At 43.7% G+C, this 27,175-nt stretch overlaps 1 protein-coding gene across 1 annotated transcript in view; it reads right to left on the reverse strand.

Annotated features, from left to right (window-relative positions):
- Nucleotides 1–27,175, reverse strand: part of PKD1L3 (polycystin 1 like 3, transient receptor potential channel interacting) — a 1,100,724-nt gene that overhangs the window by 361,665 nt on the left and 711,884 nt on the right. Inside the window, exon 22 of the mRNA XM_086945530.1 lies at nt 10,686–10,829. Within this exon, the coding sequence (XP_086801656.1) occupies nt 10,686–10,829 (144 nt within the window). The remainder of the gene's footprint in view (nt 1–10,685; nt 10,830–27,175) is intronic.

The raw sequence follows: 27,175 nt of genomic DNA on the forward strand, positions 1-27,175 counted from the left end.
CAATTTAAATGCAATAGAACTTCAGTAAACAGCACAATATACACTGGGCCCCAAGGGGTACCAAACCATATGTTAGGAAAGTGGTATAAGAACCAAGACTTGACTAGACACAAGGCCTAGAGCCTGTAGAATTGCTGGGACCACAAGGAACCAATTCACACATCAAAGATCTGGCGTTAGTAGGCACTTTCTCAAATGCTTATTATCTGCAGGATTAGTATGGGGAAGATATTCTTATCTTTGCCCAGGGCCAGCTAATCTTGAGCACAGTCTGGCCTAATCCTCTGTGCCCACTTGATTAATATGTTAAGACAATTACACAAAAGAAAAGTGGTCAGTCAAATCACTCAACACACAACATACCCCCTCTAGTTAAGTGTATGTGTGCTACAAAGAAAAAATTTGTAGAAAAATGAGAAAGTATCTCACGTGTGCACCACCAGAGGAGCCCACGTTCTTGTCATCATCGATAACTTTCTCAAATGAAAAAAGAAAAAAGAATTGTGTCCAGTGAAGAAAAAGTGTAGAAGAAAGACAAACAAAAACGACCCCGTGTAAAATGAGACTCAAGAGGTCTCTAATAAAATTGAACTCACACACATCCTTGTCACTTTTAATCCGACCTATGAGTCTGCCTAATATTAAAAACACTTAACAACAAGGGGTGGTGATGGATCTAAGTAGCTAAATAACGGTGATGGATCAAGCCCTGAACTTTGGACTGGGTAAGAGTGGTCTGCTTAATTCAGACACTCTGTTCATCACCACCCCCTTTTCTGAATCGTTTTTGGCCACTATAGGTGTGGCAGGGTATACTCAGACATGAGTCCCTTGCTCACTGCACCATCAGGATTCAAGCAAGCCGGGCCGACGACGGCTGAAATGCCAGAAACCGGTCCCCGGTAGCTTGTCTCCTTTCTGGTGAAGAATTGGCTTGGTAGTTTGGTCTGCCCTGTTCCCATGATGCACTGGGCCAGGGACAGACTAATTTGCATATAGCCAGGTTCTGAGCTGGGATGGTGCAGTGAGCTAAATAACGGTGATGGATCAAGCCCTGATCTTTGGACGGGGTAAGAGTGGTCTGCTTAATTCAGACACTCTGTTCATCACCACCCCCTTTTCTGAATCGTTTTTGGCCACTATAGGTGTGGCAGGGTATACTCAGACATGAGTCCCTTGCTCACTGCACCATCAGGATTCAAGCAAGCTGGGCCGACGACGGCTGAAATGCCAGAAACCGGTCCCCGGTAGCTTGTCTCCTTTCTGGTGAAGAATTGGCTTGGTAGTTTGGTCTGCCCTGTTCCCATGATGCACTGGGCCAGGGACAGACTAATTTGCATATAGCCAGGTTCTGAGCTGGGATGGTGCAGTGAGCTAAATAACGGTGATGGATCAAGCCCTGATCTTTGGACTGGGTAAGAGTGGTCTGCTTAATTCAGACACTCTGTTCATCACCACCCCCTTTTCTGAATCGTTTTTGGCCACTATAGATGTGGCAGGGTATACTCAGACATGAGTCCCTTGCTCACTGCACCATCAGGATTCAAGCAAGCCGGGCCGAAGACGGCTGAAATGCCAGAAACCGGTCCCCGGTAGCTTTTCTCCTTTCTGGTGAAGAATTGGCTTGGTAGTTTGGTCTGCCCTGTTCCCATGATGCACTGGGCCAGGGACAGACTAATTTGCATATAGCCAGGTTCTGAGCTGGGATGGTGCAGTGAGCTAAATAACGGTGATGGATCAAGCCCTGATCTTTGGACTGGGTAAGAGTGGTCTGCTTAATTCAGACACTCTGTTCATCACCACCCCCTTTTCTGAATCAATACTAAAAACACGGCATGTTGTAAACCACTTCAAGGACGGTCAACGTGTTTCATTGCCTGTTATATATTAGCGGCAAATTCGTCAGGGCAAGCGAGGTCAACAATCACCTCTCTAGACATCTAGCAATGAAAAGTGACTGACAGACAGACAAAAAAAATAAGATTTTGTTTAGAGAAACACCCCCAAATCAAGACTTCTTTCAGTACAGGTATGAATTAAAAACGGACTAGAGGCTAAGAATTAGCAACTAATCCTGTATTAAAAAAAAATCTGAGTATTTACCTAGTGGGAGCCATGGGCCCACATACCAGTTCCCACTTAGTTGTAAGGGTGTGTATCATTTATACTTTCAGTCCCTTCATATAGCAAAATCGTTGCTTACAATTTTATCTGTGGAAATAGACATATCTCATTTAGGGCCAGATGTAGGTAAATCTCATTTACCGACTCTAAAATACCGAATTTTACCGATTCAGTATTTTAGATTCGGTACAAGAGATGTAGGTAAAAATTCAGTAAAAAATACTGAATCGGTAGGATTCGGTATTTACCGATTCGGTAATTACCGAATCAGTATTTGCCATTGATTCCTATGGGCCTTGAGGCCCAAAGGAATCAATGATATAATTACCGAATTTTTTAAGGGGAACAGGGTGTCACTTTGACACCCTGTTGCACCCCTGATTCAGGCTTGTGTGCCATGTGACACACATACATGCCCACGTCATCGACGGAAGCGACGTCAATGGAGCCATATAAGCCTCTCCTGGCGTGCTGGCGTCAATTTTCTACAGGAAACCTTTCCACGCCACAATGCGGAGCCGTGCAAAAAACTGCGATAGCACAGGAATAGTGTGTGTTAAAAAAGAATAAAATCATTGAAAAAGCAGCCAGTACCCGGAGTGGCTGAAGGGAGCACACAGAGAACTTGCTGCGAGCAAGGGCCCAACAATGTGCCAAGCCATGCCCCTCCTCGAGGGGGCAACAACAGCGGCACAAAAGATATGACAAGCGAGGCACAGCTTGTCCTCACCGAAGGGAAATTAAAAGAACCACAATATTGAATCAACATGTTGCAATACAAGGGACTAGAATTGAAAGACCACTAGAAAGTTCACCACACACACACTCCAGAGATTGAAGAACTGTAGCACCAAGAGAACCCAACCCAACCGACTGCCAGAGAAAGGAGGAGGCATAGGTGTGGACGGTAGGAGGGAATTAAAAACAGAATAACTCCACGCATGAGTAGCACAAGAGGAAAACATGAGACGGTAGTAAAAAGTATAGACCTGAACCACCTTAAAACGTGGACGGAGTGGAGAGCTCAAGGGCTCGAAACCTGCCAAAAGAAGGTGCGAGAGCACGCCACCAACCAAACCCTAGGAAGGAGGGGAGTCCGAAGGGCCCCACGTAGAACAACACAACCTATCCCAGAGTGCAGTGCGAGAGCACACCTCCGGAAGACCAAAGCCACCAGAAAGAGGGAGGCTAGGTGGAAAGACACCATATGAAAAGGTCTTCGCAGAGTGGGGAGGATGGGCGGGCGTTAAGGAATCTGCGGCTAGACTGTGTCTCTACCAGATATATCATTACCGAAGGTAAGTATCTCTTCCATCTGATAGAGACATCTAGCTGCAGATTCCTTAACTTAGAATAGATACCAAAGCAACATCCCATAGGAGGAGGGTCTGCGAAAAACAACCACCAAATTCGACGAGAACCTATTCTTCAAGAGGCTGACGAAAAAACGGTGGAAACCGCAATGCCAAGATAACAGGCATCAGACCCATGACCCACCTTAAGGAGCATGAACAAGGGATGGTAAAGACACCAAATCCGACGAGGGACGGTGTGAGACCTCTCTCGCCCAGACATAGACGAAAGGAAAACTGAAATAGAAAGTTCCCTGCCAACGTAAGAGACAATGCAGCGAGACCTTCAAAGAAGGATCCAGGCATCGGTCTCTATAACTCAAGAGGAACAAAGTACCAAGGGTCAAAACAACATGACAACGGTAGAGCATACCGCCTGAACACACCCACAGTGGGAGCCACAAGAAACGGGACAGTAGGAGGACTGTCCGTCCAAGAACCGGAGGCGCAGCATGAGACCTGTGGGTGGCAGAAAAAACACCTTAATGTGTACTGCTAGGACATGTGACAACAGTGGCAGGGCCGAGCCCAGAGCCTAGTGCCCACAGAGACAGAGGAGCCACAATTTGAGCAAAAAGCTCAGGAGGTAGGCATGCAGCCAAACAAATGAAAAGGCACCACTGTGAGTGAATAACCTGCAAGACTATGAACACACAGAGGACATAATCCGGAAGGAAAGACTAAGCAAGAATGTCTGACACTAAGCCAAAAAAAGATATAGTATGCGAGCACCCCAGTGGCGTGTAGAATCCACGATATACATACACAACAGACAGGAATGTCAACACACGTACGTGGAGTGACTAAATCCTACATAGGGTAGTAATGCAAGCGGCACCACAGCACCGGTGTGCTGCATAACAGTTAAGAATGCAGAAAAAATAACAGGTCCCCGAGGGGGACGAATCCCGGTCTGCCTTGAGACAGCGGAAACAGAGACCACAAGACTGCCCATAAAGGATAGAAAGAAGGCACAGACAGAAGCATGGCGCCAAAAGCCTACACCGCCTAAGACCAACACCATCTACCAAAATGGAGAAGGTCGAGAAGAATAGACACACAGTAATGCCACCTAAAGAAGCACCTGTGCCATAATGGGAGTAAGAACTCACACTCAGAAAACATCAGGGGTGGAGCACAGATGCAGAGGCAGAAAGGCATAGACCAGAGTCACTCCTTGAGGACTAGAAATATGCACACGAAGGAAGGGACAAACCGGACCCCGTGTCCTGCACAAAGCAAGGAACCGGAGACCGTGCCAAGGAAGACCTTCCTGGCCTGCCCCCTCCTCCTGCGATGCCCTCACAGACGTCACCAAAAAATCAAGCACTTTGGACTGACTTCAACCTCTATGACGAAGACTCCGTATCTAAAATCTTATCGTCCCTAAATCCGAAAAACCACTTCAACGACCCGCTCCCCTCCAACTGCCTAGCGGCTGTTGCCCAACCCATTATTCCTAGCTGGACCGCTATAATTAACGCCTCGCTCCAGCAGGGTTCCATCCCTGACTCTCTGAAAGCCGACCAAGTCCTCCCCATTTTGAAAATAACGTCGCTGGATCCAGCCATCCCCGACAATTTCAGACCTATCTCCAACATCCCCCTATTAGCCAAAGTGATGGAGAAGAGTGTACAACAGCATCTAAGTCAGCATATCAACAACTTCCACCTTCTCGATTACGTCCAATCTGGATTCAGACCTGGGCACAGCACTGATACGACCATGCTCCACATCGTTGACGATGCCCTCCAAGCCCTGGACCAAGGGAAAACGTGCCTTCTAATCCTCTTAGATCTATCCTCGGCCTTGGACAAGGTCAACCACGAAAAACTAATCGAACGCCTCAAACTGAGGATGGGTTTGGATGGCTTTGTTCTAGAATGGTTTAGATACTTCCTCCAAAACCGATCGCAGCGATTCCTAATCAACGGCAACATATCTGCTCCCTCTCCAGTCAAGGTCAGAGTCCCTCAAGGATCAACCCTGTCCCCTACCCTTTTCAATCTTTACCTTGAACCACTTGCCGAAGTACTAAGCACAGCGAATTTCTCCTACCATATGTATGCTGACGACACCCAGCTCTACATCAAAGCCTCCTCTCTCGAGGATATTCTTTCCCTGAATGAGGCCCTGAAATCAACCGTCCATTGGCTCACCTCCAATCAACTTAAACTTAACGCCAAGAAAACAGAATTTCTCCTAATTTCCCCGCCAGAAACCATTCCCGAGATGGAGATATGGATCAAGGCTCTCCAGCCTCAGATTGCTCACCGACCATCGTGGACTCAGCAAAATCTCTGGGAATAACCTTTGACTGCAATTTGAACATGCGAGAACACATCAACTTGATGGCAAAATCAGCCAGATTCCACCTGAGCTACCTCTGGAAACTGAAACCCTTCCTTGACACAACCGACCTAAAAAGCACAGTCCAAGCGATAGTAATCTCTAGACTGGAATATGGCTGTTCCACTCTCTCAGACTTATCCAAGATCTCCCTGGCACCCCTAACAGCCTGCCTTAATGCCGCCGCCAGACTTCTTACAAGTTCAAAAAAATGAGAACATTTCTCTCCACACCTGAAAGCTTTGAACTGGCTTCCCTTCGAGGCCAGAATATAACTCAAACTGGCTTGCATCACACACAAAGCTTTATACTTAAACTCTCTTGCTTACCTGGCCTTTCTCTGGATCTGCTCCAAGAATATGGAACTCTCTCCCGCCCGCCATCAAAAGAATCCCTTCTCTGGCACGTTTCAAAAAGGAGGCCAAAACCTTCCTTATGGGTAAATTCCTCCCCTAAATGCTGCCTCCTACCAATACACAGTCCTTAACCAATACACAGACCTTGATCAAATACGGACTAGCGCCTCCCTTCGGAATACCGACCTACCTCTTCAAGAAATCTGGGGCCTTATCTGGAGTTACTTATATTTAAACTGTTCATACGTGTCTGCTACCCTAGTGTGATTCCTTGCCTAATCTACACTGCTATGTTACCCTTAATAGAGGCTTAGCAGCAGGATGAGTAGGACAATGCTCCACTGGCGCCTGCTCTGGAGGGCAGTAAAATGACTTAGGGGGTGGTGAACCCACCGGGACTACATCCTCCACCACTAAAGCTGGAGACGGTATCGTCATCGATTAGCATTGAGGCGACGTCGAGCTGGCTTTGAGCCGGCGTCGGAGACCTATGAAAAGGCCCGACTGGCGGAGTGGAGCAAGCGTCGGCGACCTCCGAAAAGGCCTCGACCGCACGACTTCCTAAAAGTTCTTGACCCCTCGAGTGGAGCCGGCGTCGGCGACCTCCGAAGAGGCCTCGACTCCTCGAGTCGAGCCGGCATCGGCGACATCCGAAAAGGCCTCGACTCCTCGAGTCGAGCCGGCGACCTCCGAAGAGGCCTCCACCATTCAGTGCAGCCGGCGCCAGTGACCTCAGAAAAGGCCTTGAGTCGAGCCAGCGACCTCGGAAGGCCTTGACTCCTTAATTCGAGCCGGCGTTGGTGTCCTCCGAAAATGTCCCAACCATCTGAGTCGAGCCGGCGTCGGCAACCTCCGGAAAAGCCTCGATCGCTAGGAGTCGGACCGGCGAAGACTCAACATTCCCGAGGCGGAAACCTGCGGGTGAGTACACCGAAGCGGTGTTGTGCACCGAGCCGCAGCCACCTCCAGCGATGCCGCAGGGAGCCTCGGAAGGCTGTGCGGCAGCGCTATGGAAGGGCTAAACGTCGTGGGATGCCCTTTCGGGCCGTGTCCCGACGCTAGTGTCAGAGTCAGGGCACTTGGTTAGAGCAGGGAGTAAACCCGACGCCAGTGTCCCAACCTGAGTCCCTACCACTTCCCCTTTGGGGCCCGGAGGCGCGCCAGGGAGGGGGGGGAAATGCTTACCTGCGGCGGCTTTAGTGCCAGAGTCAGGGCACTTGGTTGGAGCCGAGGGTAAACCCACCGGCGGTGTTAAAGGCTTCTATTTATGTTTCTTAGCCGGGCTGGAGGGTGGGGAGTTTGAAACTTTCGGTCAGTGCCTACCTGAGCCCGAAGGCAAAGGAGGTATCGGAGCCTCTGTTTTATGTTCAGTGGGCACGGGGAAGTTAGTACTCACATGCTGCTCTTCTTCCATGTCGGAGTCTGCTTTGGACACGGAGACCTGTTCTTCTCCTTCAGCTCCTTCAGCTGGATGTTGGATATCGGATTCTTCGCAGAAGATGTCCAGGACGGAGTCGGCTTAGTGTTGCATATCGTAGCGTCAAGCACAACGATCACAAATTGTCTTTTTCGATCAGAACGATCGACACGCATCACTGTCCTTTTCGTTGTGTTCTGGGGATAAGCAGAAGTTGCAGACCTCATGCAAATCAGTGCATGGAAGCTTAGCACGACATCCGGGACATAGTTTACATGGAGTCCGTTCCATCGACTGCTAGAGCGGTCGGAACGGGTAGGCCCAATGGCCCGCCTCGAGTTTCCCGATCGAAGTTTTTCTCGGTCGAGACAATGCGCATCGAATGGGGAACCGCGAATGATGACAATACCGTGGAGAGTAGAGGATTGCGTGTCAAAAGAGTTAGAAAACAATACCGGAGCGCAGCAATACACATCCGAACCCAATGGCAGAAAAAAACAATCTGGGGATGGAGTCAAGGCCCATGTGCACTATCACCTAAAGGAGGAGTCACCTACTTCATGAAAAACATAGTGCAAACATCTGGACCCAACACTAGATGGCGATCTATGCTAAAGCATAGGATCTACACCTCATATGCCTCGAACATTTCATTGTTGATGGTGTGGTCGTTAACGTCGGCGGCGGTAACATCATCGACAGTGTCGTCGTCGACGGAAGAATAATCATCGTCGACAAGGCTCTCGTCGATGAGTCGGTCGTCATTGGGATATTCGCTGAAGGTATCATAGTTGACAAGGGAGCGTTGATGGTCTTTGATGACGATGGGGTCCTTATCGTTGGCTCAGAGGAATGTTTAGCTCTGTTCTCTATTTTTAAAGCCTTGGAGTCCTGGGAAGGCTTATGATGTTTCCTACCTTTGCCTGAGGAACTGTCCTTAGGTCTGGCCCTCTTATGGGATGTAGAGGCTCTCTCACCTTCCTCATCCGAAGAAGGCAACTGGTGTTTAGTGGTCTGAAGCAACACTTGCCTTCCATTCACCTTCCCTCTCTGTCCTTGAGAGTTTTAGTTGAAAAGGTGCGGCAGATCTTGCATTCTCTTCGTCGTCTTCTACATAGCCCTCTAGCAGATAAGACGGGAGTAAGGGCTAAACCTTACTAAATTCTTGCATGGATGGCCGTAGCAAAGTCTTGGTCACTCTGGTAACCTGATTAATTCTCGTTGATGGTGACGTTGACGGTGCAGACACAGCAGGAAAATGTAATCGTCGATGGTGCGGTCGTTGACGTCGTTGTCGGTAACATCATCGACAGTGTCGTCGTCGACGGAAGAGCAGTCGTCCCCGCCGACGAGTCGATCGTCGTCGGGATCTTCGCCGACAGTATCATAGTTGACGAGGGAGCGTTGACGGTCTTTGATTTTGATAGGGTCCTCATCGTCGATGCAGAGACTCTAGTCGACAGTATTGGAGCCTGAATTGCCATTGTCGTCCCTGTTGCCGTCAATGACGGCGTTGTCGATGGAAACGGTCAATGTGGTTGACAAGTGAGGGAGCGTCGTCAATGATGATTGTTTTCGAGACTTCCGCCCCACAGGATCTGAAGAGGAGGCACTAGGACCTTACAGGAAGGCATAAAAGGTACAGATAACATCGGCTTAGAGGAATGTGCAACTCCATTCTCTATTTTTGAAGCCTTGGAGTCCTGGGAAGGCTTACGTTTTCTACCTTTGCCTGAGGAACTGTCTTAGATCTGGCCCTCTTATGGAATGTAGAGGCTCTCTCACCTTCCTCATCCGAAGAAGGCGACTGATGTTTAGAGGTCTGAAGCAACACTTCCCTTCCATTAACCCTCCCTGTCTGTCCTTGAGGGTTTTAGTTGAAAAGGTGTGGCAGTTCTTGCATTTTCTCACCTCATGCCTTGGATAAAGGCAGTAAATACAGTCCTTATGTGGATCATTCACATAGACTCTTTTCTTACCGCAGGTCTTACATGGGCGGAAAAGGCTCTTTTGTCTGACATGATGCCAAGATTTGGGAAAGTTTAATAAAACTGAGTAGCACTCAGGGAGACTCCCTTCCACAAGACGTGCACTGAAAATCTGAAGAGAACCTGCCTCTGCTGACTGTGTTCTAGAGGGTGCTGGCAGGAGATAGGCTGGGTTCCAACATTAGGTTCTTTTTAAAAAAGGAAAAGACTTCTATTTAAATGGCCTAAGGCCGTTATAGTCTATGAATTTTTTTAAAGCACTGCTTGAATATTTTACCATGGGACTCCCATCTCAACGACAGGGAATGATTCAGGCATGTGAATCTATAAAAGATACCCCAATACTGGATACATTACTCTACCAGTATCTCTGATATAATAGTGGAAAATAAGCAAGACTTATTACACATGTGAGAGCTAGGCATTGGAACAATAATTGTGCCAGCTTCACAGATTTCATGGGATCAGAGGAAGGTCATTCATGAATTGTTATATCTGCTAGTTGTTATAATGTATGGAAGATTAGCATCGCTGGTTCCATATTATGAGAGGTAAGTTTCTCATCCTCCATTAAGTCAGCATCACTTATTTCATGGTATCTAATCAGTTTCTTTCATTAAGTATAATATCAGCATCACTTATTCCATTGAATCTCATACGTTTTTTTCTATGAGTGTGATGTCACTTAATATATTTGATTGTATCTAATCGGTTTCAGTCATTGAATGTCATGTCACCAGCACTTCTTTCCTGGTACCTAAGTTCAGCGTGAAGTCTGCATCAATTATTTCATAGTGTTCAAGGTAGACGTTTCCTAGAGTGTTATGTAGCTTCAGTGACTTCATGATAAGCAAGTTAGGTTTCCATTACATGATATGCCAGTATTGCTTGATTCATGGTACCTCAGCTAAATGTTCTATTAAGTGTTAGAGTACTCCAAATTTAAAAGAAAACTTTTTGCAGGCACTTTTTATGAACACAAAGCATTGTTTATCAAGCACACAGTGACAACATAACAACGTTTGACTGCCGCCAATCCCTATAGGAGAGAAGTGTAGTTCAGCAGACAATCATCGAAAGCAACAAAGATTTGCCATACCAACAAAGTCCCGGATAAAGTGGTAAAGTTCCTTTTCCCTCTGGGCCAGTTTTCTGTGATCAATGAAGCTGCCGATAGGAGGTGGTTGATAAATGGGATTTGTTGGGTCTCTCCATCCCGACAGCTCCCAGTCAGGGTGTTTGGCTATGAGAAAACAACACAGCATCGTTTTTTATACAACAGTCCTTTAGTGTCACAAGGGAATATGAAGGAAAAGAAAAGAAAGAGAAAATGTAATGTAAGTCAAATGATTCGTGGCGAGTAATAAAAATATATGTTGAAAAGAGTTTTGCACAATTGCTTACAGCGTTCATACCTCTGAAACAGGCAGCAGCGCCCATTGTGAAAGAGATTACTATTATGGGGGTGAAAGATACTAAAAGCAAACAAGTCGGCCTGTAATAATGCCAAGATCAGTGTTTATCTAAACGGAATAGGTGCAAATCTCACACTCCTGGTGCCACAATTCAGGTTGTGCGACCAAACGGATCCATGTTCAATATCCTTTCTTGGTCAAGTTCTCCCACTGTGGATCTCAAACTTTAGTCGAAGAAGTCAAGACTGCAGCCTTGTACCCTGCAATGCCTAGTAGTATATTATGCTCCAGCTCTTGAAACTGACGTGGAAGAACAAAGGGAACCAAGTAATAGTTAGTAATTACTCTGGTCCTCGTTATTTGACTGCAGGAGATGCTTATGTTATCAATATTAGAAACTCTACCTGGGGTGTTTCCAATTAAGTGGGATGGGACATGTCCGAACTAAACTGGTAGGGTGCTGAGTGGTTGAGGTCTTTAACATACATTTGAAGTAGGTCGAGTATAGCAAATCTTTAAGGAGGAGCAGTGGTGAAATGGGTGTGAAAACTTTGTGAATAAGAGACAGCAAGTTGGTGATGTCTGCAGTTCAGGTGATGGTAATGAGCTGTGCAAAGGACTGCTCTGGGGAGATGTTGGGTCTCTGTTAAACACAGGTGCCTTTAATGAAATCCCCTGTTGGCCGTTACCATATTACAATTTACCCTGGCATTTTGAATTTTCCAGCATGTTATGCAATGCACGCCAAGCTGATCATGTAGTGAAAACCTTTGCCCAGTTCACTGTACTAGTGTTGTGATTATCTATGCCATGTGCATTGAGAGAGACTACCTTGTTGAAAGGAGGGCGCCAGTTGGAAGTTGTTGGGAGCTGAGAAGAGCAGCAGATCTGAAAAAGAGCTCCTGTCAGGGTGTAACTGAGGGGTGACAGTGGCAGACATCCTGATCTAGGGTCCTCTTAATGCCTCTTCAGGGGAAAAGGCTCTAAACAGTGCAACGCACTGTTGAGAGGGGTACTTCTCTACTAAACAAGGGCATAGATGAGAGACAGACCAGAGAGCACAGGATTATGGGTGACTGGCACACAATCTGTCAGCCAACAAGAGCAGGTGAGGGCAACAGACTACATCTAAGTATGGATGTGAGGGTTAGGTATTGTGTCAAGTCAAGTCAAAAGTATGTTTATTTAGACCATTTGATCTATAAACCACAGTTCATCCTTTATCATTTAAAATCACATAACACAAATTCATATTCTTAACAGTAAAATTTATCCTAAAAACAACCTTTATACAATTTAAAACCAAATTTCATTTGGATTATAGGACTATTGGCTATTTTGGGTCTCCAGACAGATCAGGAACTTATATACCCCCTGCATATATTTCCCGATAGCTATCGCAATGTCAAGATTTTCCATGTCAACTAAAAGCTCCCGTGCTTTAGTGCGATCCTCAACCTCATATTTTAAAAATATCGGGCGGAGAAACTGTTTACGTAAATTTAAAAACATGTAACAATCCAGCAAGATGTGCAAAATATCACATTTCATTCCTAGTTTACACACACATTTACCATCAGGATGCATTAGGGCAGTTTTTATTGCACTATTTGTAAATATCGGATTAATACCTATTCGTAATTTAAAGACTTCTGCTCTTATCCAACGGTTTGGTAGCAAGTCTATATATGGAAAGTTAGAGTCTTTCTCCCATCCTGAGCTCATAAACTTTACAGAGTCTTTCTCTCTCAGATACATTTGGTCTGTCGCCCTAGAGATTTCTTTACCATGCACTTTAAGAACATTCTTTATAACATTAATTTGGAGTGTCATAGGGTCGATGTTCACATTCAGGTAATCACAAATGGCCAGGAGTTTCCTTCTTGTTGCCTTCGCCCACTTTAACTCACTAGTCTGAATTTCTTTCATACACCATTGTGATACCTTAGTGACTTCCCCCTGACCCAAACGGTTCCAGAATCTGAGGAGACTCATCTGCACCTGAACATTCCATGCGGTTAGGCCCAATTCTACTCTAACTGCCTGGATCATTGCCGACCCAGGGAGGGACAGCAAGGCTTTTAAACATTTTCCCTCCTCTTTATCCCAGGTGCTTTTCCCATCTAAGCAGAGAACTTCAGCCCCATATTGGAATTGTGGCGGAACCATAGCTTTGAAGGCAGTCAAGAGAGGTTTATGTGACATATCGCCATAGCTATGGTTGAATCTTTTCAACCCGCATACCGCTAGATGCGCTTTTAGTTTCTGCGCTTCCAAATGGGAATCCCACTTCAGAGACCTTGTGAACCAAATCCCGAGGTATTTATATTCACTTACAGTTTCTAGCTTGGTTTGGCCCAAGTACCAGCTAAACTTCGTGCTCTTCTTCCCAAAACATAGAATTTTTGTCTTATCCATGTTTACTGTAAGTCGCTTTGCGATAGAATATTCATTGAATACATTTAACTTCCTCTGAAGCCCCACCTCAGTTTGATCCATTATTACAAGGTCATCTGCGTACAACAGACAGGACAGATGCTTACCATTTATTTTAGGGCTCGCTCCTCTGGCAGTACCCAGGAGAAGGGGCAAGTCTGCTAAAAATATGGCAAAAAGTAACGGGGCCAGAACACAGCCTTGCCTCAACCCATTATTTATCGGTATTTCCATTGTAAGGCCGCCAGAGGTATCTTTAATCACCCGTGCCCAGTTATGGCTATGCAATTCTTGGATAATTAACAAAAGATCCGCCGGAACATCATACTTTCTCAATGTCTCCCACAAACAGTCCCTATCCACCAAGTCAAAGGCTGCTCGAAAGTCCACGAAGCAACAAAACAATTTGCCCTGCTGCTCCATGGACTTCCTGGCTACAGCCCAAAGTGCGAAGCAGTGATCAATAGTGGAGTGCCCCTCCTTGAAGCCACCTTGCTCTATTGGAACTATTGACTGCCGCTCCACCCATTCTTTCAATTTTCCCAGGACTATTTTAGAGAATACCTTTTCCCCGATGTCTAATAGGTTAATTAACCTATAGTTCTTAGGGTCTTTCTTTTCTCCTTTTTTATGCAAGGGTCTAATTATGGCACCTCTCCAGGATTTGGGGAAATGACCCAACGCCAGGATTGCCACAAACATGTGGGATAAAAATCCAGCCCACCAATCTATCTGGGTTTTAATTAGGATGGCGGGAAGGTTATCTGGACCTGCTGCACGTGATAAGTTTAATTTTTTAATAGTTTCTCTCACTTTCTCTATAGAGAAGTCTGGTATTAAACCTTCTACATCCCTTATCCGAGTTGATCTATTCTTCTCGCTTTCCGGGGACTTTTTAGCATTATAAAGGTTACTTAAATAGTCTACCCATGCTGCCTCCTCCACAACGCAGCTCATAGTACCCGGTACCCTTCCTGCAGCATCCTGTATCAACCTCCAGAATCCTTTTATATTTTTATTTTCAATTGTTTCTAAAAGGTTTGCCCAGCATTCTTCTTTAAAAATCCCTTTCTGCTTCTTTACTAGGGATTTATACTCCTTCTTCAACCCAAGCAAGAGCTCCACATTCCCAAGGTCATAGCTGATCCTCTGGCGTCGCTCTAATTTTCGTATCACACTTTTTTTACTCTGACATTCCTGATTAAACCACTTGGACTTTCCTTTCTTGGGTTGTGCAATTGCCTTGACTTGTTTCTTATCATTTAGGTACACTTTTAAGCACTGCACCGCCTGTACTATTATATCCTCATACCATGCCACCTGATGCCCTTCGAACCTTTCCTTTGATAAGTTTTGTTGAAAACTTACCAGTTTCTCCACATACTCATCCGTCAGTCTTGTGGACATGCGTTTGGGATACTCCACACTTTGGGGGATTACCCTTTCACAAGTGCCCAATATCCCACCTACAATTTCACAAAACAATGCGTTGTGGTCGCTATCTCTGCGCTTAATAACATAGAATTGTTTTACCAATACATAGTTCCACGCCTGGATAAAGATATAGTCTATAGGGCAATGTTGGTTTCCCACTCTAAAGGTCTGTGTAGCAGGTCGATCAGTATCCTTCCTGCCGTTCAGGCATATTAAACACTTTGACCCCAAGAACTTTCCAAGAACTTCATCCTGGCTAGACGTTGGACATAATGGGAAATTTGCTGGATCTATGTTATAGGCACTCAACATATCCTCGAACCAATGATCCAACCTTCCAAAATTTAATTTGTGATTAAAATCGCCCATTATTACCAAAGTATCCTTCCCGTACTTTTCTGTCAAGTCAATTATATCCTTTTTAAAGAGGCTTAATTCTCTCTCATATTCTTTTTGAGACCCCCATTGGATATATACGTTTATGATAATCAGATGGACATCCTTCCCATTGGACCCTAGATGACATATATTACACACCAACAGCCATTTACATAGTGAACTGATTAGTTTGGACTCTTTTACAAAACTGGTTGAAGCAAGTGTTACCATACCCCCTGAGTATTGTGTCACCTTTACCAATATTTTGTTGACTTGGGAAGAGGCTGAGTAGTCCCAGGGGAATAAACATTGTTTATTTAACCTCAATTCTCACTGAAGCAAAGACAAATCAACTTTTCAATTTTGGGGGAGCTGTGAAAGCAAAACATCCCCTCAAAAAACCCAGGTGCTCAAGGCGAGTTCTAGGAGTATTTACGAGTAATTTCCACATCTACAGATTGCATAATCCTCCTGAGGGGTAAGAAGTAATACCTCATTAATGGGATAACTTCCACACATAACCTGAAAGGCATTGCTGATGTTATTCAAGTTTAAAACCAGAATATACAACGTAGCGAAGGGGGCGAAGGAAACTGGATTGTTAACATATGAGGAAGAGGGCCTCAGTGCTGATGGAGTGGCGGCTGAGATCGCATACACGTAAAAGAAAACACCACCTAGAAGTGAAAACTGGTTTCTGTCTAAACTCCGGAACTTCCCCTTTGTAGCCTAGCACAAGCGGAAAAAAGCTTGATCCTCAGAGAACATACATGCGGCATGTGAATAAAAGTGCCAAAGTATAACATTAAATTCAACAAATAAATCAGTCAAAATACACAAGCCAGTTTTATTTACAAAAGACACATTTAATGATTAAAAAGACACCAAATCAATAAAAACTGTCTACGTAGGATCTGGAGTTCCTGAGACTTCTGACAACATCAATTCCATGAGGCCCGCTTATGCAGTATTTCAAAATTGTGATGGGGAGTCTTGTCTAAGTGTCCCTCTCCTGACTTTCTCACTGTAACATAGGTCTTCCTTTTCTAGCTCCTTCATGGTCAAAGAGAAATAGATTTCTTCAGTCCCTCATCATACCTATAAGTGCAATAAGGTGCCTGGCCCGCTAACTTTTAAAACACCTACTGGGTCCAGCAAATTTGGACTTAACCACACTGACACAATTTTAGGACTTTCCCTAGGGAAATTGTAGATAGATCAAAAAAGCTGGATTTTAATGCATATTGTGCCAGTAGACCTGACTGGGTGCAGATCTGTGGCTTCTATACTCTGAGGAAATTCCCAGCAGCTGGTGTACTTTGAAACATAGAAGACAAGTTGCAGTGCTCTCAGACTAGTAGGATTATTTGAGCGCCTTCTCGTACACCCCCAAGATCCATGCTGGATAATGGTACATTAAAGACATAATTCTTACTTTTTGCTCTATTCATACTGTATTTGCTAGATCACAATTCTATTACACTATAGAAACCACTAGGTCAGCTGCGTTAGTCTCCACCCAATAGAAGTGACTGAGCACTCTCTACGCCCACAAACAAAGTTTTGGAAAAGTATTTAAAAATTATGAAACTTAAGTATATTTCTTTAACTAGTGTTTTGTTCCTACTGCCAACAGGCAGGCTATAGTGGAATTTAACGCCTCTGCTTCCAGGTAACCTGCTGCTTAGCCTGCTTTTATTGGCTCAGAGGCAGCACTGAACAAACAAAAGGCAGATCAGCCTTGTTTTTACTTAAATATGAATTTGCCAGACCACAATACCTTTATGATCCATATGCAGAATAGGATGACAGCAAAGGATATCATTAGAATGATATCAGGCTGCAGAATATTGCATGTCCAGGCTCTATAAAACATAGAAAGCTGTTGAAGCGGTATTACACAGTACTAAAACATAACCATGAGTTTCAGCTCCCATGAAATAGTCTTGCTTCTGAAATTACTTTTCCTACCCTTTGACTGAAGTGGGACCCACACTTTGAAAAATTATTGATGGAGAAACACAAATAAACCAAGCACAAAATGAGGGTTTCCATGGTGGATGGTGAGCACATTTCACTAGAAACCTTGTGCAATGTGGAAGCATCTTGAAGTAGATTTCTGTTGGGAAATGTTTAGTCTTAGCATAACAAAACAAAAACATAACAAAGTTGTTGCAGAAGGCCAAAACAGAACTCAAAGACCTTTTGTTTAGATAAGAGCAATGCAAGTGTGGCTTAAATACTAGGGTCTATTGTTGCATACATACTAGGCTCTATAATATTGACACATATAGGAAAGAGGGAAAATAGATAGGGCTGGAAGTCCTGATCCCATTCTCATTTCATTATCAAAGGCAGAGTACTGGCTCTACCAAGCGGGAACTTGGTATTATCAGACAGTAATGTTTGCATTTACTATTTTCCCTTTCAAGTACAGGCAATCTGCTAACCTGTCTCTTTACCTCTCACACTTCAGAGCTTGGTTAAACAGGTGACTTCTCTATTGCAGTAGTCATTGTCCTCCCAGAACCCAAGTAATTTCTCCATCAGATAAATATACTTATTGGAGAAGACTACTGCTTCCCAATGGCTCTCTGGTCTGCTTTTAAATGTCCCGAACAATGCACAGTGATTTCTAGCTCTCTGTCATTCATGAATTTCTTTCAATGAAACCTATTTCCCACTCCTGTTTTCTCGTGATGTGCCGTGGATCCAGTAATTTCTCTTTTCACCCCCTCCCTTTCTGTTGCTCAGACACCTAAAGACTGCTACCAGAAAGCACTGTAACTCTGATTAGATACCCGTGTTTTGAGAAAGACCCCTCCTTCTTCAAAGTCTTTCCTCAATCTTGTTGTCTTGTATCATTTCCTTTCACCTGATCCCTCTTTTCGATCTTTCCTCATCATTCATTTGCCCTGACTGCTTTGAGGTAAGCTTATGGTGGTTTAAGGGGAAACATAAAGAAGCAGCCCAATATCCAAGTTAATATTTTGTGTACTTGAAAATACTACTAGGATTCTCCTGCTCTCTCTCTGGATCTCTCTCTCTCTCTTGATCGTACAATGTCTCTCTTGATGGTATGTTCTGAGAGCCATAGTTTATGTTTTAAAAAAAGAGTGGCAAACCTTTGAATATAAAGGATATTTAGGGCCAGATGTAGGTAGGCATTTACCGGTCGGTAACGGCTGAATTCGGCCGTTACCGACCGGTAAATGCAATTTGAGATGTAGGGCCCTGCATTTTACAGAATCGGTAAATTTACCGATCGGTAAATTTACCGATTGTGTAAAATACCGAATCGGTATTTTTTCCGATTCGGTAAAATTGATATGTAGGTGGGACTCTTCTGAGTCCCACAAGCATTACAGAATCGGTATTTTACCATCAAATACTATTTGATGGTAAAATACCGATTCTGGTGTGCATGCACATGTGTGCATGCACACCTGTGCCATATGACAGGCAGACCTGCCCTTAGGGCAGGTATGCCTGCCACATGGCCCCCGAACCTTTTTTGGGGGTGCTAGAGGGTGTCAAAGTGACACCCCCTGCACCCTTGTCAGAATCGGTATTTACCGATTCGGTAAATACCGACCGGTAATGCCCCATTCATTCCTATGGGCTTCAATTCGGTAAAAGGAACATCTGGATGTTCCTACATATCCACCCCTCAGATTTACCGATTTTTAATTACCGAATCGGTAAAATTCGGTAATTAAAAATCGGTAAATCTCATTTACCTACATCTGGCCCTTAGTCACTGAATTTAAAGAGCATTAGCCAAAAGCAATGCCAAATAACACCATTAAAGAAAATTTGGATGGAAACCTCCCAAATTGTCTGAAATTTGGTAAGCACACTAGGGTTGCTTCATCACTGGTAAAAATTTTGTATGATATAAATACTTTTTAACATGTAATAAAGGAGTGTAAATCCAGATATAAGTGTGGACTAAATTCTGAAGAGGAATTCTTATGATGCACACAGCCTATCACTATTTATCAATCTAGTAGGGCCTAGATGTAGGTAAATCAGATTTACCGATTCATAAATACCGAATTTTACCGATTCGGTATTCATGAATCGGTAAATCTGATGTAGGTCATTATTCGGTAACAAATACCGAATCGGTAGGATTCGGTATTTACAGATTCGATAATTACCGAATCGGTATTTGCCATTGATTCCTATGGGCCTTAAAGCCCATAGGAATCAATGGCAAATACTGATTCGGTAATTACCGAATCAGTAAAAATACCGAATTGCCAAGGGGGACAGGGTGTCACTTTGACACCCTGTTGCACCCCTGTTTCTGGCTTGTGTGTCATGTGACACACATACATGCCCTAAGGGTATGTATGTGTGTCACATGGCACATGTGTACATACACAGATGTGCATGTACACAGGAATTCGTTATTTACCATGCAATAGTATTACATGGTAAATACGAATTCTTAGGGTCCTGTGGCACTGTTTGCAGTGCCACCAACATCTGGATTTACAGAATCGGTAAATTTACCGATTCTGTATTCTACCGAATCGGTAAATTTACTGATTATGTAAAATAAAGGCCCCCTATATTTCAATACGCAAATACCGGTCAGTAACGGCCTAAATCGGCCGTTATCGACTGGTATTTGGTCTCCTACATCTGGCCCTAGATCTTTCATTTCTTTTCTTCATTCACTAGCTTACCTGTGCTATTACTTATTTTTATTGTCTTTCTATATTCATTGGCAACATCCATCAAGCCCAGTGGTGGCTGGTAGGCGGGAAAAGTGGTGAAGCAATAATAAATACATTTACATTTAAACGTATGTGTAGACTGCAGGGATGAATTGGAAGTAAAGGCAATGCATCCCGCAGAGGAACCAATGGAATCCTTACTTTGCACGTTCCCAGACACGTCGTGACTTTGCAAAAGGGGAGTATTTAACACAGAACAACAAACACTCACGTTAAGATACGGGGCCCAAGAGGAGGCAACAGAGGTACGTGAGAGGGTGAGACGCCTTGACGAAGTAAGTGGGGGCTTAAGGCGTAGCGCTATAAACTTGCCAAAAAGAAGCAGGAAAACTTTATTATCAAAAATCTCAATTTCTTTCACACGGTCAGAGTGTGACAATAGGAGCCACAATGTTGTATAGAAAGGCTGCACAGCAGGTGAGTCTAAAGAAATTTTTCCAGCTCAGTTTAAGACAGAGATGTGCCACAAACTTTGATTCACACCACTGTATATACTGCACCGTCACCATCACCACATAATGGGCACGGCTTGCGAAAAAGCCATAGCAGGACAAGGCATACGGTGGCTAAATGCTAAATGCTTACTGGAGGTTCCATCATGCATAAAACTAATGTCAAGGTCAACTGAGCCCAGGGTGGGGTGGGAAAGGGAGGGGGGATATTAATAAACGGCATATATGTTCATGGTGTTGGGACGATATTCTGGTCCCTCTGTGGAAATGTATACAAATGCTTCTTTGTCTTTGAAATGCCCAAAAACATATATAAAAAAAATATAAACAAATACATTGATCTAATGGATGCCAACTGTTGTGCAACCGCACAGACTTACACCAGGGTTCCATGTATCCGAATGTAAGAAATGCTACCAACATGTCTAAAATTGTCTCTTTTCTTTATATTTGAATTTTTAACTCAACAGATACTGTCGCAAGAGGCAATTCAGGATATGTACATTTAGAAACATAAGCTTGCAGCTCGTGTCTTCGGGTGCATGCACATCATGTATTTTGGTCCTGACGAAAGCCATATTGACCCTGATGGGCACATGGTAATGGCTGAAACATGTTGACCACATGAAAAGGGATATAAGAGGACCATTGAAGTCCTAACGATATCTCAGTTTTTAAACTTGCAGAAAGCCACCACTGAATAAAGTACTGTAACAGGTGGAAGACAGTGTCACAAATATAAATCACTTGCACTTCCTTCACTTCCAAAAACCCAGCTGCGCAGTAAATATGGCATCGGTGCACACTGTGGGGGCACTCAGCAGAGAAGTATGAATGTTCCCTCATTGACCATAGTACTCAATGATATTCTTCAAGTTCTTTATATATCAATTTTTAAAGTACACTAGTGACAACCAAAGACAATTCATTATACTTTTTATTTTCTCAAGCATCCAGAGTGGGTACCCAATGATGAAGCATGTCACCAACTAGGTCTGTGAGTGAGGGTTCTTTTAATACAAAGCAAGGGTTCCTTCTCCATAGGTATTAAGAGACTTTAAAAAACACTCATTTTAATCTGGTAGCAAGTTAATTCTTAGTGCTTTGAAGTAACTTTATATGCAGCCACTGCCATTTCACCAAGAAGTTCCTGATGGGTCTATTCCCCCTCTAGCTAAGCTTTTCAACCTTTACATTATGCTCCTTTGTTCGTCCTGAGAAAATTAAGTATTTCTTCTGCACGCTGATAACAAACTGCTGTATTTGAAAGTCTACATGCAAGAGGCCAAACCAAGGCAAGTTAAGACCCTAGAACACTCACAGTCAAGGATGACTCAACATCTTAAATTAACCCCCCGTAAAACTACTGTAAAAAGAGACTATACCAAAACAGACTGCATTGGAAAACTAAGTCATTCCTGCCAACAAGTACTTTAAACCTAGTTCTTTCTACACTTGACTATGACAAATCCCTACTGACAGGCATTCCGGGAATCCAGCTGGCCCTAATGCAGTGGCTAAACGTATCTCCTGCACCAGAGGATCATCTCACAGCATGCTAAACTTGCCCCAGCGAACTGCTAAGATTTAAACATTTACTAACCACCCTACATTTAAAAGATCAGGTGATAGCTCCTCAAACCACTTCTTCTCCATTCATGTAGCATACACCTATATTCTAATAAAATTTTTTACAAAACTGAAATCATTTGTCCCTGTATTATATATGTCCTCTTGATGAATATTGCACTGAAATGTTTAATTTAAACTAGAACTCAGTTGAAATTGTCTTTTGAACAACAAATAGGGATAACCCACCCTATGTCATTTTAAATACTGAGTTTACATTTCTTCTCTTCAAATGAAAATACATGGATTTGTGTGCAACTGAATGTTCCATTTGTCTTGTGCCGTTTTGTATCTCTGTTCCCAAGGTAAAAAGTAGGTATGCCAAGTAGGGAAGTCTCTGGATTTTTCTTTGGCAGGAAAAAGGGCTGAGAGTATCTCTGTGGACATATCTGAGCCTCAGCTTTCTATAATAGAAGCACTGCTCTTAAGGAAGTCTGTGCTACAAGGAATTCTTGCAAGCCCTTGTAGTTGACAAAAGCACAATCTGCACAATCACTGCTTTTCTTATATATAAATGCCATACAGAAAATCTATGGGACAGTTTTATCAAGACTTTTTAATGCTGCAAAGTCACATACAGTGACTCAACGTGGCACAAAATGTTGATATGGTATTACATTTTCAGCGCAAAACTTTATACTTGAAAATTGCCAGTTGTACTGCAATTAGTGCTTTGCACTCCCTTGTTTTAATAACATGTGTGGCACTTCGGTGTTCCAGCGCTACTACCCATAGTTTTTAAAACAAAACTCGATCTACAAAAATTGTTAGGACTTTGCATCAAAAAATTGTCGGTCTTTGAGGCAGGCTCAAAGAAGGAGAATACCATTTCTTTCTTGGGGGAATCTCCTTTTAACTCATAAACATTTGAATAGTTCCGCTCACTTGCGGGAATCCTAGAGCGCTTCTTCATGGAATATCTTCTTAAGTGTAGACGTTTGCCTTTGTTCAGGAAGGTCTGCAGAAACACTTAGGAAAGAATATAATATGCTGCCTAGAAAACATGCTACTGTGGTGAAATTCTTCAGATTTTACTTAGAAAAAGGCCAATGTACCCATATATATGTATAATTTAGGTAAATAATTTTACAAAACAGTTTTAACTCTTTCACAAACCCTTTTCTTTAAAAGTAAGAGATGAAGGATAGTTGGACAGTGTAACCCCATAGGCTGCCATTATGTGAGTTTAAACAGTATCTGTGCCTTCAAGAATCCAGAGACCACCACCATCTCCATCATGCCCAGCAAGTAGCAGTTGCTTCAGTTCTTTTTGACAGGAAGTTTTAGTGATAGGTAAGTCCAAAAATTTCCTCTGCTATGTGCAATTCGGAGGAGGGAGGGTTGCTTATGACTTCAATGGAGATTCCTCTAAGATTGAACTGAATTACAGGTACAGAACCATACCTTTCTCTCTTGGGGATCTTCCATGAGAGTCATAAGCATTTGAATTGAAAAGCAGGCCCATCCCCAAAAACGAGGTGAAAAAAAGAGAGGAAAGAAGACAGGACTGAATTAAGCAAATACATTTCTTGTCCCCACTTTAGCATCTGCCCAAGCATCGAAGTCCAATGTGTGAACAGATCCCCATGGGGCCGCTTTACAAATTTCTGCAATAGGGACATTTCGCATCAAAGAGGCAGCAGCTGCTTTGCCCCTAGTAGAATGGGCCTTAGGTCTAGCTGACTAGTTGGCTTTTTGGTAACATAATATGCAAGATACTATCCACCTGGAGATGGATTGTTTGGAAGTGGCCAAACCTGTATGAAGTATGCCATAATTCACAAACAGTTGGTTGGATCTGCGCATGCCACGTGTTTTATCTAGATAAAACTTCAAGACTTGTCTTACATATAGGGAATGGAGAGAACTTTCAGCTGGGGTTGAAGGATTCTGAAAGAAGGTTGGCAAAGAAATTGTCTGACTGACATGAAAATACCGAAATAAACTTGGGTAGGAATTTCGGGTAAGTCCTCATTACTACCTTACTCGATCGAAAGACTGTGAAAGGTCGTTAGAGCCTAAATCTTGAATTTTTATTACCCTAGAGCTGATGTTATTGCTACAAGAAAAGTGGTTTTCCATGAAAGATGTTGTTGGCATGCCTAAGGAACTGGTTCGAAAGACTCCTGCATGAGATCCCAAGGAGGGGAAGGGCGCCTAATGGGGGGAAAACCTTCTTCAACCCTTCAAAAAAATCCTTGATTACCGGAAAAAATAGGTTTGTGAAGGACATTTCCTGTGGGCAGTAAGCACAGGAAGAGAATTGAAAGCCAGATTTTGCCAAATGGAGAAGACAGGGAAGACTGACATATTCCTGGAAAGATGTAGGCTCTATGTTCTTGGAGGAACACCAAATTCAAAACCTCTTCTACCTGAAGGCATAAGCTGAAAAAGTTGAAGACTGTTTTGTCTCTTTGAGGATGTCCAAGAAGTCTTGCTGCAGGTTCAGATGGTCATACTGCACTAGCTCACGAGTTGTGGACCGTAATCTGCGAGTAGGCGAGGCGAGGCGAGGCGAGGCGAAGAGGACAACGAGGAGACGCTGACTGCGGTGCCCGGCCGCACCCTAATATTTATTGCTGGAGGGGCATCCCGGGCGGGTATCCCGGGCGCGGCTGCACTGCTCTTTGCCCCGGACGTGGCTGGAGTGATCCGTCTGTGGCTGGAGCCGCGAGTGCCTGCGGGTGGCGTTTGGGATGCGGCGGCGCGGACGTAACTGCGAGCCCTTGCCCCTGATGTTTTTTGGTGCGGCTGGAGCCGCGAGCCCTCGCAGGAAATGGCAAATACCGCGAGTGACGTTTTGGGTGCGGCCGGAACCGCTAGCACCCGTCAGACGCGGCAACAGCCGCGAGTGGGTTTTCTTCTTGTGTGGCCGGAGCCGCGAGCCCCTCCTGGACGCGGTGGTACCGCAAGAGATGCTTTTAGTGCGGACAGAGTCACGAAAGACTGCTAGACGTGGCCACAACCGCGACTGACGACCCAAGCGACGACCCAAGTGAGGCTGGAGCCATAAAATCCTCCTGGACGCAACAACAGAGGTACTCGAATTATAAAAAACAATTAATGAAAGACAGGCAATTAATGTTTAATGTGCATGAAAGATTTTAGAATTCTATAAGAAACGGAGCCAAGGAGCAAGAACGGGGTGCTAATTCTTGGTGTTGCATGAGCGGCGCACCTGTGTACTGGCACTTTGGAACCTTATCTCTTTGGCTGTGTCAATTGGAATTCGGCAAGAGTCTCTACCTTAATTTTGGCTCTAAAGCAGTGGACAATAGGAGACCATATCAACCAAACAGGTGGCCTAGATTTGTAGCAATCGCCCGGTGCAAATAGCACAGCTAAAATTACAACTAAAACAACTTAGTGATTCACTACATTGCCATGGCCTATAAAAAACTAAGGTTGAGAACTATTTTTATGAAAAGGATGGGAACGGAAGAAGCAATTAGAAAGAGCACGGGCAAGATGACACGCGACGGAAAGTCTGCAGTAATTCCCGGGATTAAAAAGTATTTTACAAAATTAAGCCTAGATGAACAAGGACAAGCACAAAAAGATCAGATGGTTAAAGAAAAAAAAGGGAATAAAGAGGTTGGAAAAGATGAAATACATCAAATTCAAAACCAAAAGACACCTGAAGCTCCTCAAAAAAGTATCTCCATTGAATCGGAAGAGCTAATACCGATCTCTACTACAGTAGGTTCAATAATACTGGAATTATCCAAATTACAACAATCCCAAGAATATAGCATTACTTGTCCAGATATCAACATCAAAGACTTAATATACCACACGGGATCACAAAAGGAAATACAGAACATCCAGAATAGTACTCCACAAAAATCATCAGACCTAGAGGGATTCCTCGAAAAATCACCAGATCTCTCTCTCTTCAAAAGTATAGATCTTCATAAAGACCATACCCCAATATCCAACTCCTTGTTTACATTGCAAAGTATTTTGGAAGCAGTTCTCACTCATCTAGGGAACATATTGGAAAATTCTGATCAAACACTTGATATCCAACTAGGAATACTAAAATTCCTAGTTGAGAAAAAAAGGAAGAAAGAGCAAACAAAGTTATCAGCAACAACAGGACTCTGTGGTAAATGCAAAGGCGAATACTCTTATAACGCAAAAGTTGAAACAATAAAACCATTTCCTTCTCAATCAAAAGAAATTGCAACCCAAATTGGAAAGAAACTAACTATGGAACCTAAAGGCAAACAGGATTCTAATCCTACATACTCTCTCAGAAACCTTTTCAAGGAGGAAACCAATGCAGTGCTTCCCCAACAGCCCGTAACTTACTATCCAATTTTTACTAAAAGAAAATCTGACTCCACCTTGAACAGCCCTGCAATATCCAACTCTAAATCAACTGTCGAGATTGTGCTATCCAATGACGACATACAAGGTCTAAAAAGCGCTAATGACAAAAGAAATCAAAAGCTGATTAAATCAAAAAGGAGAAAGGCGCAAAGGAGAATTAAGAAAAAGAAAGCTCGCAAAATAAGATTTCAGACCAATTCTCCTCTTTCACCAGAAATAGAGGAAAGCGCAGAAAAACCCCAGATCACGGAGACAAAGGAGCAGAAATCGCCTGCAAAAACCGAAAGAGACAACTCTGATCAACTGAATAAATTTAATCCTAAGGCAAAAAAAATTTTACCATCAGGACACGATCCGACAATTCCAAAGTTAAGAGAGATCTCAAAAGGAATTCTCTCTACACAGAAAAAGGATCTGCAAGCAGTGGAGACCGGGTCTAATTTCCTGGAAATCATACACCTATTCCCGTCTGATGAACTACCACTCAACCGCGGCCGAATTATCAGTCTGTTACAAAAAATTCGGCCGTTACAATCGCTAGCGCGTAACGAAATAAAACTAGTTATGTTTCCAGAAGAAACAAAAATGTCAATTGCGATTGTTGAATTTTGGTCTCCAGTTATTCCAGGAATCATTATGCAGGAGAGCGACACTTTACACAAGTACGGTTATGATCTGGCCCCAGTATTAAAATACGAACCTCAAAAGAGACCTATACCAGACAAATCTTCCAAAAAGCTTTGATCGAATCAATCTCTTAAC

The sequence above is a fragment of the Lissotriton vulgaris genome, chromosome 12 (assembly GCF_964263255.1).
Source record: "Lissotriton vulgaris chromosome 12, aLisVul1.2, whole genome shotgun sequence".
In the NCBI taxonomy this organism is placed as follows: Eukaryota; Metazoa; Chordata; class Amphibia; order Caudata; family Salamandridae; genus Lissotriton; species Lissotriton vulgaris.